Consider the following 18545-nt stretch of genomic DNA (forward strand, 5'->3'; position numbering starts at 1 on the left):
GGCGCCCCATAGTTGTTAAATTTAACATGTGAATTCTTTCATATCTGAAATTCAGAAATACTGGTGATTTGATTTTTTTTTGTCCCTTTCTTCTTTCCTTCTGTGAATATTGGGTCCTGCTTGATGATCATACATGTATTTGGAGACTTTAAAACCTTCAACTTGGATGATCATGATTATTAATTTTTTAATACTAGATTCTTTCCCCAGTCTTTAACTACCATCCTATATTCATTGATAGGAAATTAGAGCTATTAGTATGCTGTTCACAGTGGAATAAGAAAATCATGTGAATTTTAAAATAGGGCTTTATATTTTTCTCGTACATTGTAGTAGTACTTAAAGATGCCTCAAAATTCTATAATCCTATAAGTATTTCTCTTCTACAATTTAAATCTTTTAAAATTAATTTTTAGAAAATTATTCTTACAAAATCTTGAATTGGTGTTTTGCAATTAAATCTTTTTATTAATCTTAAAAATGCTATTCATTAAAGAAATTAATACTTGCCTATATATATATTTTTTTTTCTAAATATTTATTTCAGAGAGAGAGAGAGTCAGGGGGAGGGGCAGAAGGAGAGGAAAAGAGAGGGAGAGAAGCAGACTCCCCACTGAGCATGGAGCCTGATTTGGGACTCAATCTGACAAACCTGAGATCATGACCTGAGCCAAAATCAAGAGTCAGATGCTTAACGAGTTGAGCCACCCAGGTGCCCACTAACTTGCCTATATTAATAAAAGTCTATTTTCTATCCTTGAAACTAATGTTGAAGTATATAAATGAAATATTGAATCCCATGGTTTTTCCCCCCCCTGCTTTTATTTTTATTCTGAAAATTTCAGAGTTCTGTGTAGGTTTACATTAATTATATCAGGTTAGTATATTTTATAGATATTTGTTTTATTAACATCATGTGCTTTTCCTGTCATTTTTTCCTACTCCAAATGTATTTGTGTAAAACTTTCTCCTTAGGTGCTTCCAATTTGGTATGTCCCAGATTGAAGACTTTGTTTCTGACCCTTTCCTCTTCCCTGACTTTTTGTAATCTGCTTTGTCATTTGTTTTCCCCATCCTAGTATATTGTGCCACTGAAACACTGAAGCAGGAAAAATCCTGGACTGCAAACTTCCCTGAAATTACTACATCCAGGGGCACCTGGGTGGCTCACTTGGTTAAGCATCCGACTCTTGATGTTGGCTCAGGTCATGATCTCAGGGGTCCTGGTATCAAGCCCTGTTACAGGCTCCATACTGAGTAGGGAGTCTGCTTGAGGATTCTCTCTCTTCCTCTCCCTCTGCCCCTCCCCCTGCACGCACACACACTCTCTCTCTCAAAATAAGTAAATCTTTAAAAAAAAAAATCACCACATCTCTACCTCTGAAACCAGTAATACATTATATGTTAATTAATTGAATTTAAATTAGAAAAAGGGACGCCTGGGAGGCTCAGTCAGTTAGGGGGCTGCCTTCAGCTCAGGTCATGATCCGGGGGTCCTGGGATTGAGTCCCAAGTTGGGCTCCTTGCTCAGCGGGAAGCCTGCTTCTCGCTCTGCCTGCCACTCCTCCTGCTTGTGCTTTCTCTGTCTCTGACAAATAAATAAAAAATCTTAAAAAAAAAAAGTAAAAAACAAAACAGAAAAATCACCACATTCAGTATTTTGTCCCTGCTTACCATTTTTCATATCTTATTATCATAATTCACTCTCTCACGTATAGTTTTGAAATACTCTTCTGGTTTTGGTTCCCTTATGTTCATCTTTACATTGCTGTCAGACCTTTCTACAATATATTTCTGACGATGTAACTCCTCTGCTTATTTAGTGGATCCCCATTACATGAAGGAGAAAGTTCATATTCTAGCATGACACTTGCCTTTTTTGCTTCAGTCCTGATTTTCCAGTTATCTCTCTCTGTCCCATTCCCAAAAGTTGTGTTCCAGTTTTGCCACATTCTGGAGCTATCGTAACTTACTGCGTTATTTCATACTTCATCCTTTCGCTCATTCTACCTTTTCTAGAGTGTCCTTTGCACCCTCCTTGTGCACCTTGTCTGTCTTTCAATATACAGCCCTATCTGCAGCATTTCCTGAGCTTCCCATATGCAACTCTTTTCTCCTTTGTGCCTTCACTGTACTTTATTCACTTCACCTGCAGAACTAGTAAATGATACCCTTCTGTTCTTAATTGTTTTGGTCCATCTCTACCCCTACTAGCATATAGGGCAGTCTCTGTCGTTTATATTTCCAGCTTCTCCCACGATAGTGCCTATGACTTGACAGGTACGGTGTGTCTTTGTCTTTCTGAGTGAGTGAGTGAGTGAACAAGTGAATTAATGTGATGTTTTCTGAAGTTGGGTTTTTGTTTTGTGTTGTTTTTATAGGAAGGAGAGGTGCAGCCGGCAACTGGAAAAAAAGACAATGGTATTAATATTACTGAAAGTGCTCCACAAGAGCAAACAGTTAGTGACCATCTGACTTCTGCTGATAGAGCATACAAAAGTAATAGTAGTGGTAAGTTAGTAAACATCTGTGAATTTTTTCCTATGCTCAAATGCTAGTATAAAGAAATCTGAAAGTATGTAGATCCAGATGTTATGCATTTCATTAAGATATGTTTCTTTTGCTGTCTTTCTTTTTAAGTATCCTGACTACTACCAACTTTTTCTTCCTGAAAATAATTCAACCCTCTGAAAATCTTTACTGCTATTACTTTTATTTTATTGAAATAGTCATGAGTAGGGATAAGCTTGTACATATGTTTAAAATTCATAATAATACATGTTCTCATTAATGTTATCTGTGACTGTATTTTATAGTTACGATGTCAGCATTGGGATTAGGAGAAGAGGAAGATGGAGAATCACCTTGGGATTCTGAGGTACTGTTTTCTTCTTATTATTTTAAAATATAAGCATTGAATGATGTTAAAGCATAAAAGGGATGCTTAGACTTTACTCTGTCATCTCTGCATTTGCCCATAAAAACTATTTCCTTATACTTTTTACCTGTAATTGATAAAATAATTATGTGCTAAATATAATAATACAGCATAATACAGTTCTGCTAATTTGCAAGCTTAACTTAATGAAAGCTGTGTATTATTACTGCAGAAAACTGAGGTTTAGGAGTGATAAGGAATTAGTTTGCGTTTTGAAATTAAGTTATCTAAAAAACTAAAGAATTACTCCAGGCCAACCTATGGCCAGATGTGATTCTGTGGTGTATATGGATGTGCAAAATTTCTGATGAGATCTAGAAAGTTTGGATTATAGTTTTTTACAACTTGGAACTTGAAAAGCTAACGCCTGGGACTTGAAAGTATTTTATATATATATATATATATTTTTTTTTTTTTTTTTTTTTTTAAGATTTTATTTATTTATTTGAGAGAGAGAGTGAGTGAGCAGGAGGGAGAGGGAAAGAGAATCTGAAGCAGACTCCCTCTGGGCGCAGAGCCCTACTATACCAAGAGTTGGACACTCAACTGACTGAGCCATCCAGGGGCCCTGAAAGTATTATACTTGGATTGTCAAGTAGATTTACAAGGAGCATTGGGATTATAATAACAATTTGGCTTAGTGGTGTTTTATTTATTTATTTTTAAAAAGATTTTATTTATTTATTTGAGAGAGAAAGAGATAGAGAAAGAGAGCATGAGCTGGGGGAGGTGCGGAGGGAGAGGGAGAAGCAGGCTCCCCACTGAGCACATGGGGCTAGATCCCAGAACCGACTGAGCCACCCAGGTGTCCCTGGTTTTGTGGTGTTTTAATAGGTAACAGCCATTTGGGATCGTTAAAATAGTATGCATTGAGTATCTTTGTGGCAGCCATACTTGTAGAAACATAAGTATAAAGTAATGATGACCTATTCTAAGGTGACAGACTGTGGAAGGAGGTGAAAAGGACCTGATCTCTTAGCACAGGCAGGTGCTTCAGAATGGTGCAGGCACCGTATTTGAAGTCAAAAGATATGCTAGCATCCTGGTTCTGTCACTTGGTAGCTGTGGGATGCCAGAAAAACTTGTTTAACCTGCTTGAATGTCAGTGACCTGATTCATAAAAATGGTACTAATACCTACCTCTCAGGTATGTGTAATGAACAAATGTGGTAACAAATGTGAAAACACTTTGTATACTGTAAAGGCTGCTATAGAAATATAGGACAAAAATGATCACAGCAGTATTTAGTGATTTATTAGATATTGAGGACACTTTTTTTTAAATGTGAAGATTTCTGAAGGACAGTAACATAAATGGCAGTAGTGTCCAGAAAAGAATGGGAAAGTTAGAACGGGCAGGTGGATTTCTAAGTTGGGGTATGTTACGTTTCAGTGACATTGTATAGGTATACAGTTGACCCTGGAACAGGATGAGTTTGAATTGTGTGTCCACTTACACGCAGACTATTTTTTTGATACAGTTCAGTACTGTTAATCTGTTTTCTCTTCCTTATGATTTTCTTAATAAACTTTTCTTTATATTGTAAGAATACAGTATATAATACATATAACACACAAAATGTGTTAATTGATTTTACATTATTGGTAAGGTCAGCATTAGGTTATAATTTTCTCTGACCTTCCATGCTCAGTTTACAGAGTCAATGGCCAAATGAGGATTAAGACATAGATTAGATCTAGAGAGCATATACGAGGTCTTCTATTTAAATGTTTTGGTTTTTCATTTACATTGTTCCTATTTTCAAGTCTAATTGCTTTTAAAGTAGGAAGTTCAATAGGAGATTAGTAGTTAAGTTTTTGGGGAATCAAAAGTTATGTGTGGATTTTTGACTGCACGGCTGTCAACGCCCTTAACCTTTGCATTGTGTAAGGGTCGACAGTATAGTGACTTGGTACTTGAGACCTTCTCAGTGAGGTGATTTTATTTATTTTTTAGAGAGAGAGAGAGAGCGTGTGAGAGGGTGGGGAGGGGCAGAAGAAGAGGGAGAGAGAGAATTCCAAGTAGGCTTCATGCTCAGCACGGAGCCCGACATGGGGCTTGATCTCATGACCCTGAGATCATGAACTGATCTGAAATCAAGAGTTGGACACTTAACTGATGCTGCCACGCAGGCACCCCCTCAGTGAGATTATTTTAAATGTTTTGACCTTAAATACATTTCTGTTATTGAATATCAGCTATGTACCAGGCTGTATAAGTTGAGGGGTTAGGCTGTAGTGGTAGGAGCAGAAAAAATAAGGAAACAACAATCCATTGGTAAGTTACTATAAGTGCTTCATATAAAGAAAATGGAAATGTTAGGTTAGGGAGTTTTGGGGGAGTTTGTAATTAGGATGGGGATGAGAATGGGAGTGGAATTTTGTTAGTCAGGAAAGATCTCTCTGAATGTGGCAAGAGCCGCCAAGTGGCGGATGAGAAGGACTAGTCGTGTGAAGGTCTTGGAGAAGAACATTCTAGACAGAGAGAACCATGGATCACATCTATTCATCATTTCACTCTTATGACTTGGAATGACCAGGAAGCTGGAAGATCCACCCCATTGACATAGTCATTGTTATTGTTGTGTATAGAAAAGAAAATGTGCATACTAAGATAAGTGCCTGGTACATTTTTTTTTTTTTAAGATTTTATTTATTTATTTGAGAGAGAGACTGAGAGAGAGAGAGCATGAGAGGGGGAGGGTCGGGAGGGTCATAGGGAGAAGCAGACTCCCTGCCGAGCAGGGAGCCCGATGCGGGATTCCATCCAGGGACTCCAGGATCATGACCTGAGCCGAAGGCAGTCGCTTAACCAACTGAGCCACCCAGGCGCCCGAGTGCCTGGTACATTTTAGGTAATTAATAAATAAATGTTCTTATTCTTCCCTTATGAAAGCTTACTACTTTTTTTTTTTTAATTTTATTATGTTATGTTACTCACCATACATTACATCATTAGTTTTTGATGTAGTGATCCACGATCCATTGTTTTCGTATAATACCCAGTGCTCCATGCAGTGCGTGCCCTCCTTAATACCCATCACCGGGCTAACCAATCCCCCCTCCCCGCTCCCCTCTAAAACCCTGTTTGTTTCTCAGGTCCATAGTCTCTCATGGTTCATCTCTCCCTCCAATTCCCCCCGCCCATTTTTCCCTTCCTTCTCCTAATGTCCTCCATGTTATTCCTTATATTCCACAAATAAGTGAAACCATATGATAATTGACTTTCTCTGCTTGACTTATTTCACTTAGCATAATCTCCTTAGCATAAGCTGTACCAACTTGCATTCCCACCAACAGTGTAAGAGGGTTCCCCTTCCTGCACAACCTCTCCAACATTTGTTGTTTCTTTCCCTGTCCATTTTTGCCATTCTAACTGGTGTAAGGTGGTATCTCAGTGTGGTTTCGATTTGAATTTCCCTGATGGTAATGATGATGAACATTTTTTCATGTGTCTATTAGCCATTTGTATGTCTTCTTCAGAGAAGTGTCTGTTCATCTCTTCTGCGCACTTTTTGACTTGATTATTTGTTTCTTGGGTGTTGAGTTTGAGAAGTTCTTTATAGATCTTGGATACCAGCCCTTTATCTGTAGTGTCATTTGCAAATATCTTCTCCCATTCTGTGGGTTGCCACTTTGTTTTGTTGACTGTTTCCTTTGCTGTGCAGAAGCTTTTTATCTTGATGAAGTCCCAAATTTCATTTTTCCTTTTGTTTCACTAGCTTTTGGAGATGTATCTTGAAAGAAGTTGCTGTGGCCTATGTCAAAGAGGTTACTGCCTATGTTCTCGTCTAGCATTTTGATGGATTCCTGTCTCACATTGAGGTCTTTCATCCACGTTGAGTTTATCTTTGTGAATGGTGTTAGACAATGGTCGAGTTTCAGTCTTCTGCATGTGGCTGTCCAATTTTCCCAGCACCATTTATTGAAGAGACTGGCTTTTTTCCATTGCATGTTTTTTCCTGCTTTGTCAAAGATTATTTGACCATAGAGTTGAGGGTCCATATCTGGGCTCTCTATTCTGTTCCATTGCTCTGTATGTCTGTTTTTGTGCCGGTACCATGCTGTCTTGGTGATCACTGCTTTGTAATATAGCTTGAAATTGGGCAACGTGATGCCCCCAGCTTTGTTTTTCTTTTTTAACAGTTCCTCGGCGATTCGGGGTCTTTTCTGATTCCATTCAAATTTTAGGATTGTTTGTTCCAGCACTTTGAAAAATGTCATTGGAATTTTGATCGGGATGGCATTGAAGGTATAGATTGCTCTGGGTAGCATAGACATTTTAACAATGTTTATTCTTCCGATCCATGAGCATGGAATATTTTTCCATCTTTTTGTGTCTTCTTCAATTTCTTTCATGAGTGTTTTGTAGTTCCTAGAGTATATATCCTTTACCTCTTTGGTTAGGTTTATTCCGAGGTATCTTATGGTTTTTGCTGCTATTGTAAATGGAATCGTTTCTTTATTTTCTCTTTCTACAGTTGTGTTGTTAGTGTATAAGAAAGCAACTGATTTCTGTGCATTGATTTTGTATCCTGCCACATTACTGAATTGCTGGATGAGTTCTAGTAATTTGGGGGTGGAATCTTTTGGGTTTTCCACATAAAGTATCATGTCGTCTGTGAAAAGAGAGAGTTTGACTTCTTCTTTGCCAATTTGAATACTTTTTATTTCTTTTTGTTGTCTGATTGCTGTTGCTAGGACTTCTAGTACTATGTTGAACAACAGTGGTGAGAGTGGGCACCCTTGACGTGTTCCTGATCTTAAGGGAAAGGCTCTCAGGTTTTCCCCATTGAGGATGATATTCGCTGTGGGTTTTTCATAGATGGATTTTATGAGCTTGAGAAATATTCCCTCTATCCCTATACTCTGGAGAGTTTTAATCAGGAAAGGATGTTGTATTTTGTCAAATGCTTTTTCTGCATCAATTGAGGGGACCATATGGTTCTTCTCCCTCCTCTTATTAATGTGTTCTATCACATTGATTGATTTGCGAATGTTGAACCACCCTTGCATCCCGGGGATAAATCCCACTTGTTCGTGGTGGATGATCCTTGTAATGTATTGTTGGATCCTATTAGCTAGGATTTTGTTGAGGATTTTGGAATCCATATTCATCAGGGATATCGGTCTGAAATTCTCCTTTTTGATGGGATCTTTGCCTGGTTTGGGGATTAAGGTAATGCTGGCCTCATAGAATGAGTTTGGAAGTTTTCCTTCTGTTTCTATTTTTTGAAACAGCTTCAGTAGAATAGGTATTATTTCTTCTTTGACTGTTTGGTAGAATTCCCCAAGGAATCCATCACGCCCTGGACTCTTGTTTTTTGGGAGGTTTTGGATCATTGCTTCAATCTCGTTACTGGTTATTGGCCTATTGAGGTTGTCAGTTTCTTCCTGTTTCAGTCTTGGCAGCTTATAGGTTTCCAGGAGGGCATCCATTTTTTCCAGGTGTTGCTCAGCTTATTGGCATATAGTTGTTGATAATAATTTCTAATAATTGTTTCTATTTCCTTGGTGGTGGTCGTGATCTCTCCCCTTTCATTCATAATTTTATTAATTTGGGTCCTTTCTCTCTTCTTTTGGATAAGTCTGGCCAGTGGTTTATCAGTATTATTAATTCTTTCAACGAACCAACTTCTAGTTTCATTGATCTGATCTACTGTGTTTCTGGTTTCTAATTCATTGATTTCTGCTCTAATTTTAATTATTTCTCTTCTAATGCGTGGCTTAGGCGTCATTTGTTGCTTTTTCTCTAGTTCTTTAAGGTGTAGAGTTAGTTGGTGAATTCGGGATCTTTCTATTTTTTTGAGTGAGGCTTGGATGGCTATGTATTTCCCCCTAGGACCGCCTTTGCAGTATCCCATAGGTTTTGCACCGATGTGTTTTCGTTCTCATTGATTTCCTGAATTCTTTAAGTTCTTTTATTTCTTAGTTGACCCAAACATTCTTGAGCAGTGTGCTCTTTAGCTTCCAAGTGTTTGAATTTTTGCCAAATTTTCTCTTGTGATTGAGTTCCAGTTTTAGAGCATTGTGGTCTGAGAATATGCAGGGAATAATCCCAGTCTTTTGGTATCGGTTGAGACCTGATTTGTCGCCCAGTATATGGTCTATTCTGGAGAAAGTTCCATGTGCGCTCGAGAAGAATGAGTCTTCTGTTGTTTTAGGGTGGAATGTTCTGTATATATCTATGAGGTCCATCTGGTCCAGTGTGTCATTCAAAGCTCTTGTTTCCTTGTTGATTTTCTGGTTAGATGATCTGTCCATTGCTGAGAGTGGAGCATTGAGGTCTCCTACAATTAATGTATTGTTATCAATATGACTCTTTATTTTGGTTAACAGTTGGCTTATGTAGATGGCTGCTCCCATGTTAGGGGCATAGATATTTACAATTGTTAGATCTTCTTGTTGGATAGACCCTTTAAGAATGATAGAGTGTCCTTCCGTGTCTCTTATTACAGACTTCAGTTTAAAATCTAATTTGTCTGATATAAGAATTGCTACCCCAGCTTTCTTTTGAGGTCCGTTGGCATGGAAGATAGATCTCCATCCCTTCACTTTCAGTCTGGATGTATCTTTAGGTTCAAAATGAGTCTCTTGTACACAGCATATGGATGGGTCCTGTCTTTTTATCCAATCTGTAACCCTGTGCCGTTTTATGGGAGCGTTTAGGCCATTCACGTTGAGAGTGATTACTAAAAGATATGAATTAATTGTCATCACGTTGCCTGTGAAGATGTTGTTTTTATACATTGTCCCTGTAAATTTCTGTCGTATATCACTCTTGGGGTCTTTCTCCTTTTATAGAACTCCCCTTAATGTTTCTTGCAGGGCCGGCTTAGTGGTCACATATTCTTTCAGTTTCTGCCGGTCGTGGAAGCTCTGCATCTCTCCATCCATTCTAAATGAAAGCCTTGCCAGATAAAGTATTCTTGGCTGCATGTTTTTCTCCTTTAGTACCCTGAGTATATCTTGCCAGGCCTTTCTGGCTTGCCAGGTCTCTGTGGATAGGTCTGACGTTATTCTGATGTTCCTGCCTCTGTACGTAAGGAATCTCTTCCTCCTAACTGCCCTTAAGATGGTTTCCTTGGTTCTAAGATTTGCAAGTTTTACTATTACATGCCGGGGTGTTGGCCTGTTTTCCTTGATCTTGGGAGGGGTCCTCTCTGCCTCTAGGACTCAAATGTTTGTTTCATTCCCCAGATTAGGGAAGTTCTCAGCTACGATTTGCTCAAATACATCTTCTAGTCCTCTCTCTCTCTCCACTCCTTCCAGGATTCCAATTATTCTGACATTGGAACACTTCATGGCGTCACTTATTTCTCTGATTCTATTTTCATGGATTCTGAGTTGTTTTTCCCTGGCCTTGTCTTTTCCCTTTTTATCTATTATATTGTCTTCCAGGTCGCTTCTTCTGCCTCAGTTACCTCAGCTGTTAGATTATCTAGATTGGATTGGATCTCATTGATAGCATTTTTAAGTTCTGCCAATTCACCTTTTATTTCTGCCCTTAGAGACTCCATGTTGCCATTAATTGATTTCTACATTCTAGCCATTGTCTTCACAATTGCTAGCCTGAATTCCATCTCTGACATCTTGGTTATATCTGCATCGCTTTGTAAATCTGCAGCATAAGTCATAATCTCTGAGTCTTTTCTGTTTTGGGGGCTCCTTCTCCTAGTCATTCTGTTGATGGGTGTTTGAGGGAATGTATAGAGTCTAAATTATTGACCAGAACCCAAGCAAGATGCACCTGTTTTCTTGGGACCTTAGGGTTGCTGGCCTCTTGTTTTCCCAGCCTGTCTTCTGTGGGAGGGGCCTGCCGCACTATTACTCAGGCAACCCTGTTTGGGCGGAGTTGCCCTGAGCCCCTGTGGTGGGGGATGGGCTCAGTGGAAATCAGTTTTTGGGGCTTTTGTTCTCTGGTGCCTTTCCCTGGCAGCTTTCCGCATCTCTTCTGCGAGTCAGAGCAGAAGAGACCGTTTCCAACCCTCTGCCTCAGAGCAGAGAGACCACAGTCTGTTCTTCCGTGAGCTCTCCAGGCCACACTGTCTCTGTTTCTGTCCATGCTGCTATAAACTGCAGGCTCCTGGGTTGTGCGCCCCTCCACAGCGCCCCCAGTCCTGCCTCCAGCGTCGGGGCACGTCTCTGCCCTTTGTGTTTCTAAAACCGGCAGCCGCCCCCAGTTCGTGCGGGCGCACAAATCCGCCGCTCGGGGTTCCCACCCCGGGGCTTGCAGTTCACCGGCGGGACACGGTGCACCATGTTTCCCTCTCGGAGGCTGCAGTTCACGTGCGCGCGACCGTCGCTGTGGGTTTCTGTCCGGGGGGCTGCGGTTCGCGTGTGCACGACCCCGCCGGTCTGGTTTTACACCCCAGGGGCTGCCCTAAAGTTCTTTCCGGAGGCTACCGGTCTGCGAGTCTGTGCCGTGTCCGCAGTGTGCGAGGCTATCACTGACCGGGGGTGCAGGATCCCCACGGCCAAGCACCCTCCCGCTGCCATTTATCCTCCGATATCTGCCCTCAGAATCAGGGCTCTCTGCTTCGTACCTCAAAACCAACTGCCTGCGATATTCTGTTTGTAGAGATCCAGATCTTCTTACATCTCAGGCTGGTTTCGTGGGTGCTCAGAGTGGTCTGGTAGATATCCAGCACAATTCTGGGGACCAGTTGAAATAGGGTCCCCTAGTCCTCCACCATCTTTCGCCCCTCCGCTTACTATACTTTTTGAAGAGTTTCATACCTGTATCTAAAGTTTTTTGCTATTATTTAAATATAATTTCAAGGAAAGTTTTTCTTCCTACTTTGCCATTTCATTCAACCATTTCTCCTATCAATAAAAAGTCCAAGCCTTTGTTTATCTAAATGAAGCAGCAGCTACCACAGTGTTCTGTTTATACTCAACATGATATACTCCAAGGTTTCTCATCATGTCAAGTATCTTACTTTAGCACTGAAAAAGTTTCTGCCATTAGGAACAGTTTAAATCCGTAGCAAATATACTTATTAAAGAATTTGTTTAAATACATATTTTTAATGTCCTTTTATTTTGGTGGGAAATGCAAAGGAGAGTTAGGTGTTTTGTTAGTTCCTGTTGAAACGTACATATAAATCAGTCTTCTGTCTATGAAAGTATTTACTCCTCTGGCCTTCCATGTTCAGTTTACAGAGTCGGTGGGCAAATGTAGATTAAAAGGTACACTTAATCTAGAAAGCATATATGAGGTTTTTAGATGTTTTGGTTTTCAATACATGCTTTTCTTATTTGTAAGTCTGATTGCTGTTAAAGTAGGAAATTCAGATATTTTCTTAGAAAAGGATTAGGAAGTCTTTATGCAGCTCATTTTTGATGTTAATTTTAACAGAGTATTTCTGAGAATCCTCCAAAGAAAGACATTAAACATTTATTTAGAGCTGCGGATCAGAAAGGACCACGTATATTAAATGAACAAGTAGAAGGTAAGAATTGTATTTTCTTAAAAAGTCACTTGATAGAATGTTAATTTAAAATGGGAATACTGATATGTTCTAATATCCAAAGAAAATCACCTATTAAATGCATAGAAAGGAGAAAGATGTGAAAAGGAGATCAATTGTATATCTTATCAGGGGTCAGCAACAGATTAAATTGAGAGTGCCACTGAAGGAGCTAAATTACTGGTCCCATTTCAAGATACTCTAAGACCTAAGGAACATCAGGAAATAAGAGGAAAAGAGGGAATGATGAGAAAGGCGGAGAGTACCGGGAGTAAATGAAGGACAAAGCAGCTCTTTATAGTGGAAGGTGGTAACATAAAATAATTCTTTTAAAAGGAAGAGCAGAGTATTTGAAATGCAGGAATAATATCAAGTGAGCTTCCAGTACCAAAGTTTGTCAGAGTAGTATGCCAAAACTTTTCCACTCTTACTGATTTCCTCACTGTTGGGACGACATTAAGGACTGGCGTAGCTGATTATGCAGAGCTATGTCCTAGCCAGCTATAAATGTATATATCTTAATGTCATATAAAATGGTGGCACTTCATCAGATAGTATCATTTAGTGCAAAATAGGAGAATTGGAAGGAAGAAGAGAGCAGGGTCAGTTAGGGGGAGATCAAGGAAGCTTTAGCCCTGATAAAAAGTGCATTAGAAAGGTTATGACTTTTTTAAAAATTCTATTTATTTATTTGACACAGAGAGAGAGACAGCGAGAGAGGGAACAGAAGCAGGGGGAGTGAGAGAGGGAGAAGCAGGCTTCCCGCCAAGCAGGGAGCCCAGTGCGGGGCTCGATCCCAGGACCCTGAGACCATGACCTGAGTTGAAGGCAGGCGCTTAACAACTGAGCCACCCAGGCACCCCGAAAGTTTATGACTTTTAATACATTTTCAGTTTTGGAGAATCGATAGTGACGAACTTGAGGCTTTTTCTAGAAGGTTCAGTTAAGGTAAAGGAATGTGGCAACAGACTCCGTGTGGACCAGAATTTCTCAAATTTTAGTGAATCATCCGAGACCTTGTTAAAAATGCACATTGTGAGCAGCAGGTCTGGGATTCTGCAGTCTGACTTCTCAGGTGATGTCAGTGTTGGTGGTCCTTGGGTCATGTGCTGCATAGGAAGGATGTAGAGTTCTCTTTAGCGAAATCAGGAAGTGCCATTGGATAATTCAAGACATAATGGAATCAAGGAAAAGCATTATTTTGTTTTTATTGCTGAGCATGTTTTTAGCTAGAGGGGAGCAAGGAGATGCAGAAATAGAGGTTATAGATGTAAGATACTACTGCTAAACAAAGAGGAAAGAAGTGGTGGAGATAATCCGTAATAAAAGGGATGTAAAAGCAGAACAATCAAGACCATAGATCCAGAAATTACTTTTTTAAAAAATTTATTTATATTAGGGATAGAGAGAGCGAGCGACCAGGGCGAGGGGCAACGGGAGAGGGAGAGAGTATCCTTAAGCAGACTCCCTGCTGAGCCTGGAGCCTGATGAGGGGCTCATTCCCAGGACCCAGACATCATGACCTGAGCCGAAATCAAGAGCCAGGTGCTCCCAGAAATTACTTTTGAAGAAGGTGCATAGTGAAGGGAAGGAGGGTAGAAAGTGAGACGTGTTAGCTAGGAAATTTTGGAGTTGATGAGGAAGCTCGAGAGAATTCACTTTAGATGACTTGAGTGTATTTGCACTCAACTCAACAAAACATTACATTACAGCTGCTCCACAAAGAATACTGAAAGCAGATGGAGTGCTAACGTTGGGGTAAAACAGCCACTCTTTCATCCTCCTCAGATCTATGGGACATCAAAGATCTCTCTTGTATTGGTATTCATTATTCCAATGAGATTAATTTGAATATGGAAGCTTCGGCTTTGTTTTTTTTTAAGATAGCTAATTTTTTGATATGATAGCTGTTTCACAAAAACTTTCAAAGAATAACATGATCTACCAAATCAAACTAATTTTGGAAACCAAAGAGATTATAGGGTTCGTTCTCTAAATGCTACAATTGTTATTATCAGTAAGATTGACACTGAATACATATATTTGCATTTTTTTTCAATATTTATACTGGGTTCATATTTCTCTCTTGTCGCTGACCTAACCCACCTTCCTATCTCCAGAAACAGAACACCAAAACCTAATGTAATCATTTTCAGAGCCAAGCATGAGGATTCAGCTTAGTACTAACTGCATGAATGTTTAGTTGCCTTTCATGTTTACATATAATTAACTATATGTCCATTTTGCTTTTTAGATTCTCCGAAAAGATATCCTTACGTGAAGGTAAAACTTTTATATTTTTATTTTGAATTTTTAACTACAGATTGTATGAAAGGTCCATCATGTCTTAATCATATTGTTTCAATACCCATTCAGCCTCCCGTTGAAGTGAAAGATTCTGTTCCTAATAAAACAGTAGAAGTGAAGGAAAAACAAGCATCCAACTCAGGTAAATTTTACAATACAAATTTTACAGTGGAAAGAAGTACACTAAAATATTTGAAATGCTCACAGTCTTCTTATTCTGAATTCTTTTTTTTTTTTTTTTTTTTGGTGGCAAATTTAAGTGAAGGATTTGACATAAATAAGGTAGATACCATTGTTGATACCCATGTTTGAACAGAAGATATTTATAAGCATAAGAAAAAGAGACTTTTAAAATGTAAGCTTTAGCTCTAGTTTCTACTTTTAAGCTTTGAATTCCTGAAGTTCCCAGTTTGGAATCCCATTACTTCCTTGGGATTCCCAGAAGTTAATTATTAGACTCTCAGATTTTTCCAGTGTTCACAATGTTTATTTCAATTCTGACCTTTCCCTAGAGTAAAGCTTCACTTGCTATCATGTCAATTGTGTTTTAAGTTTATTTCATCTTAGCGTTATTATGTTGATCATCTGAAGCCAAACAGATGTTCTGATTAGTGGACTCTGTGTGTGTGTGTGTGTGTGTGTGTGTATGGTGTCTTTGATTATTAAAACTGTGGGAAGTAATTAGTTCTATCCTAGTATTTGGTAGACACAGTCTTTTAAAACCATAATTCTGAAACTTATTGGCCTTAGGGTCCTTTTATGCTATTTAAAAATTATTAGGAATTCCAAAGAGCTTCTGTTTAAGTGTTGATATTTACCATATTAGAAATTAAAACAAGCCTTTAAAATACAAGCATACACGATCATACATTCTTAGCCGTTAGAGCTCTGACCCAGTAATCATGCGAGTTGTGATACTATCACGTATCCTATCTTTAGAAAACTTCACCATACACTTAATAAGAGAATGAGAGTGAAAATGTCAAATAACATTTAGCATTATTGAATGGATGGATCTTGGAACTCTGGGGATTCTCAGATGACATGGGAGAACTGTTTTAAACCATGTACAGGTTTCATGGATACAAAATGATAGAGGGGCCCTTGTGGTGAAATGGGCATGAAGGTTTCATTTCTGCATTTCTTGCTTTTTTCTTTCCCTTGTCTTAAGAGGTTTAAATCAGACAATCTTGTTTAAAAAAAAAAAGGAAAGTATTTTTGTTATATATTCATTTTCTGTTTCATGGCATTGTAGTTTTTGGATCTAGCGTGGACTGAGACTTACTGTGTTTTTACATGGAAATGATTAGATCACCCGAGGCTTTCATTTCTCAGATGAATTTCTGATGTTTGTCCAAGGCTTAGAAATTTCTGAAGATAGGGACGCCAGGGTGGCTCAGTCCGTTGAGCGTCTGCCTGTGGCTCAGGTCATGATCCCAGGATCCTGGAATCGAGTCCCACATTGGGCTCCTTGCTCAGTGAAGAGCCTGCTTCTCCCTCTGCCCCTGCTGCTCCCCCTGCTTGTGCGCTCTCTCGCTCTCTCTCTCTCTCTTCTTCCTCTAACCAAAAGAACATCTGAATAAGAATTATGAGAAAGTAATTTCCTTTGGGCTAGTTGTTAGCATTCAGTTGAGAGTAGGTAACAGGATTATATTTAGAACTTTGGGACCAGTGGGGAATACTAGGTAGAGATCTAAAGATTGCTTACTCAAAACATAGTTTCTTAGCTTTATTTTGTAGCTCTAAATTCACAAGTATTGGTCAAGCTATATTCATTGTAACTATAAAAAGCACCTTCCCAAATCAAATATTAAAATATTTCCTATGTTCTGTATGACTTTTGTTTTAGAGTTGGCTTTCCCAGCAGTAATGGGAATAGTTGAGAATTTACTATATAGTATCATCTTCTCAGCTATGTATGCATAGTCCATCTCCTTGTTTTATTATTTTTATTTTATCTCTTTAGAGAGAGAGAGATGGGGGGAGAGAGGGAGAGGGAGAGAGAATCCCAAGCAGGCTTCATGCTCAGCACAGGGCCTGATGGGGGGGGCTCAATCTCATGACCCTGAGATCATGACCTGAGCCTAAATCAAAAGTTGGACACTTAACTCACTGAGCCACCCAGGTGCTTCTTTATTATTATTATTGTTATTTAAAATTTTTATTGATTTGAGAGAGAGGGAAATTGAGAGAACGAGTGGGAGGAGTGGCAGAGGGAGAAGCAGACTCCCAGCTGAGCAGGGAGCCCGATGCGGGACTTGATCCCAGGTCCGTGGGATCATGACCTGAGCCAAAGGCAGCCGTTTAACTGACTGAGCCACCCAGGCACCTCCCTTTATTATTTTTAATAAATAAATGGAATATTGGTTTTAAGGAGCACTATATTTTTTATTTTTTTATTTTTTTATTTTTTATTTTTTTTAAAATATTTATTTATTTGACAGAGAGAGAGATAGCAAGAGCAGGAACACAAGCAGGGGGAGTGGGAGAGGGAGAAGCAGGCTTCCTGCCGAGCAAGGAGCCCGATGTGGGACTCGATCCCAGGACCCTGGGATCATGACCTGAGCCGAAGGCAGACGCTTAACGACTGAGCCACCCAGGCGCCCAAGGAGCACTATATTATTTAAAAATAATATATGGAAAGTCCATTTTAATTCTACTAAGATACTCTGTCTATTGATTAACCACCTCTAATGTGTGCTCTACTTAATGTACCAGTTCATTCCATGCCTTTTATCAGTCATATGATCAGGTCTGTACTAATAAACCGTACAATATTTTTTTCACCCCTGTACTTTTATGTTCTTTCTTTCCTTGTAGAATTAACACTGTATTTTCAAAAGATTTTCAATTATCTCCTAGAGTAATGCGTACAGGCAATAAATCCAAAGTTATTTACCTATACAAGTGACTTGTTTGCTGTTACTTCTTCATGAGCTTGGTAGATCCAAGAAGTAGGACTTTTAAAATACCTACAGGCTCCTGTAACAAAGGAAGATCTGAAACACAAAGTATAAATACAGGCAACTTAAAACAGTTCATGTAGATTGTTTCTCTTCTCACTTGATGCCTTTTATAAAGTAATGAGCAAAGTTAGTTCTCTAGAGACCCAAGATTGTGTGTTTATTCATTTAATACAGATTTATTCTGTACTCTGCCCTGATCATTTTATAGCCTCAATATTTCTGGAACCATTCTGTCAGTGCAGGTGTACTTCATCTTTATTTTGCCTTACTGCCTTCTAATTCATCTCCCATCTTTTATTACAGTGCCCCTCAAATTCATCCCTCTCCACAGCATTTAGAGTGATCTGTCTCAAATGTAAATATGACTATGAACCACCGTTGAAAATATATTTGTGTCCAGGTATCTTAAAATCACATATAAAGCTTTCATAGTCTTGACTTCCTCTTAGATCCCTGTATTTTAGACAAATATTTACCCTGTTGTGTGCTTCTCTCCCTTTTAGACAAATATTTACCCTGTTGTGTGCTTCTCTCCCTTGTCTTACTACAGCCTTGCATATTCTTCCCGTTTTCCTCCCTCTAACCCCTTTGAATCTGGCTGACCTCAACTGTTTTCATTTTCAGTTCAGGCATTATCTCCAGAAAAAGCATTCCTGACACCTTTTATCTACATGCTTCTTTAAACCCGGGTGCCTAGCACTTACGGGGAACTCTATAAATAATTACTGAGTAAAATAAAGAGTGTAGACACAGAAATGACTTAAGGGATTGCCCCATACAGGGGCACCTGGTTGGCTCAGTCGGTTGAGTGTCCAACTCTTGATTTCGGCTCCAGTCATGACCTCAGAGTTGTGAGATCGA

The 18545-nt window shown here is 39.2% G+C and overlaps 1 protein-coding gene across 1 annotated transcript in view; it reads left to right on the plus strand.

Annotated features, from left to right (window-relative positions):
* The window catches only part of LOC135364298 (ankyrin repeat domain-containing protein 26-like), a 362531-nt gene that overhangs the window by 27281 nt on the left and 316705 nt on the right, over positions 1 to 18545 (plus strand). Inside the window, 5 exon segments of the mRNA XM_064590297.1 lie at positions 2382 to 2511; positions 2817 to 2878; positions 12300 to 12393; positions 14666 to 14694; positions 14788 to 14860. Coding sequence (XP_064446367.1) covers positions 2382 to 2511; positions 2817 to 2878; positions 12300 to 12393; positions 14666 to 14694; positions 14788 to 14860 — 388 coding nt within the window.

Source organism: Mirounga angustirostris, unplaced genomic scaffold (genome assembly GCF_029215605.1).
Source record: "Mirounga angustirostris isolate CCGP_5_RB_7025 unplaced genomic scaffold, mMirAng1.0.hap1 SCAF_5, whole genome shotgun sequence".
Lineage (NCBI taxonomy): Eukaryota > Metazoa > Chordata > Mammalia > Carnivora > Phocidae > Mirounga > Mirounga angustirostris.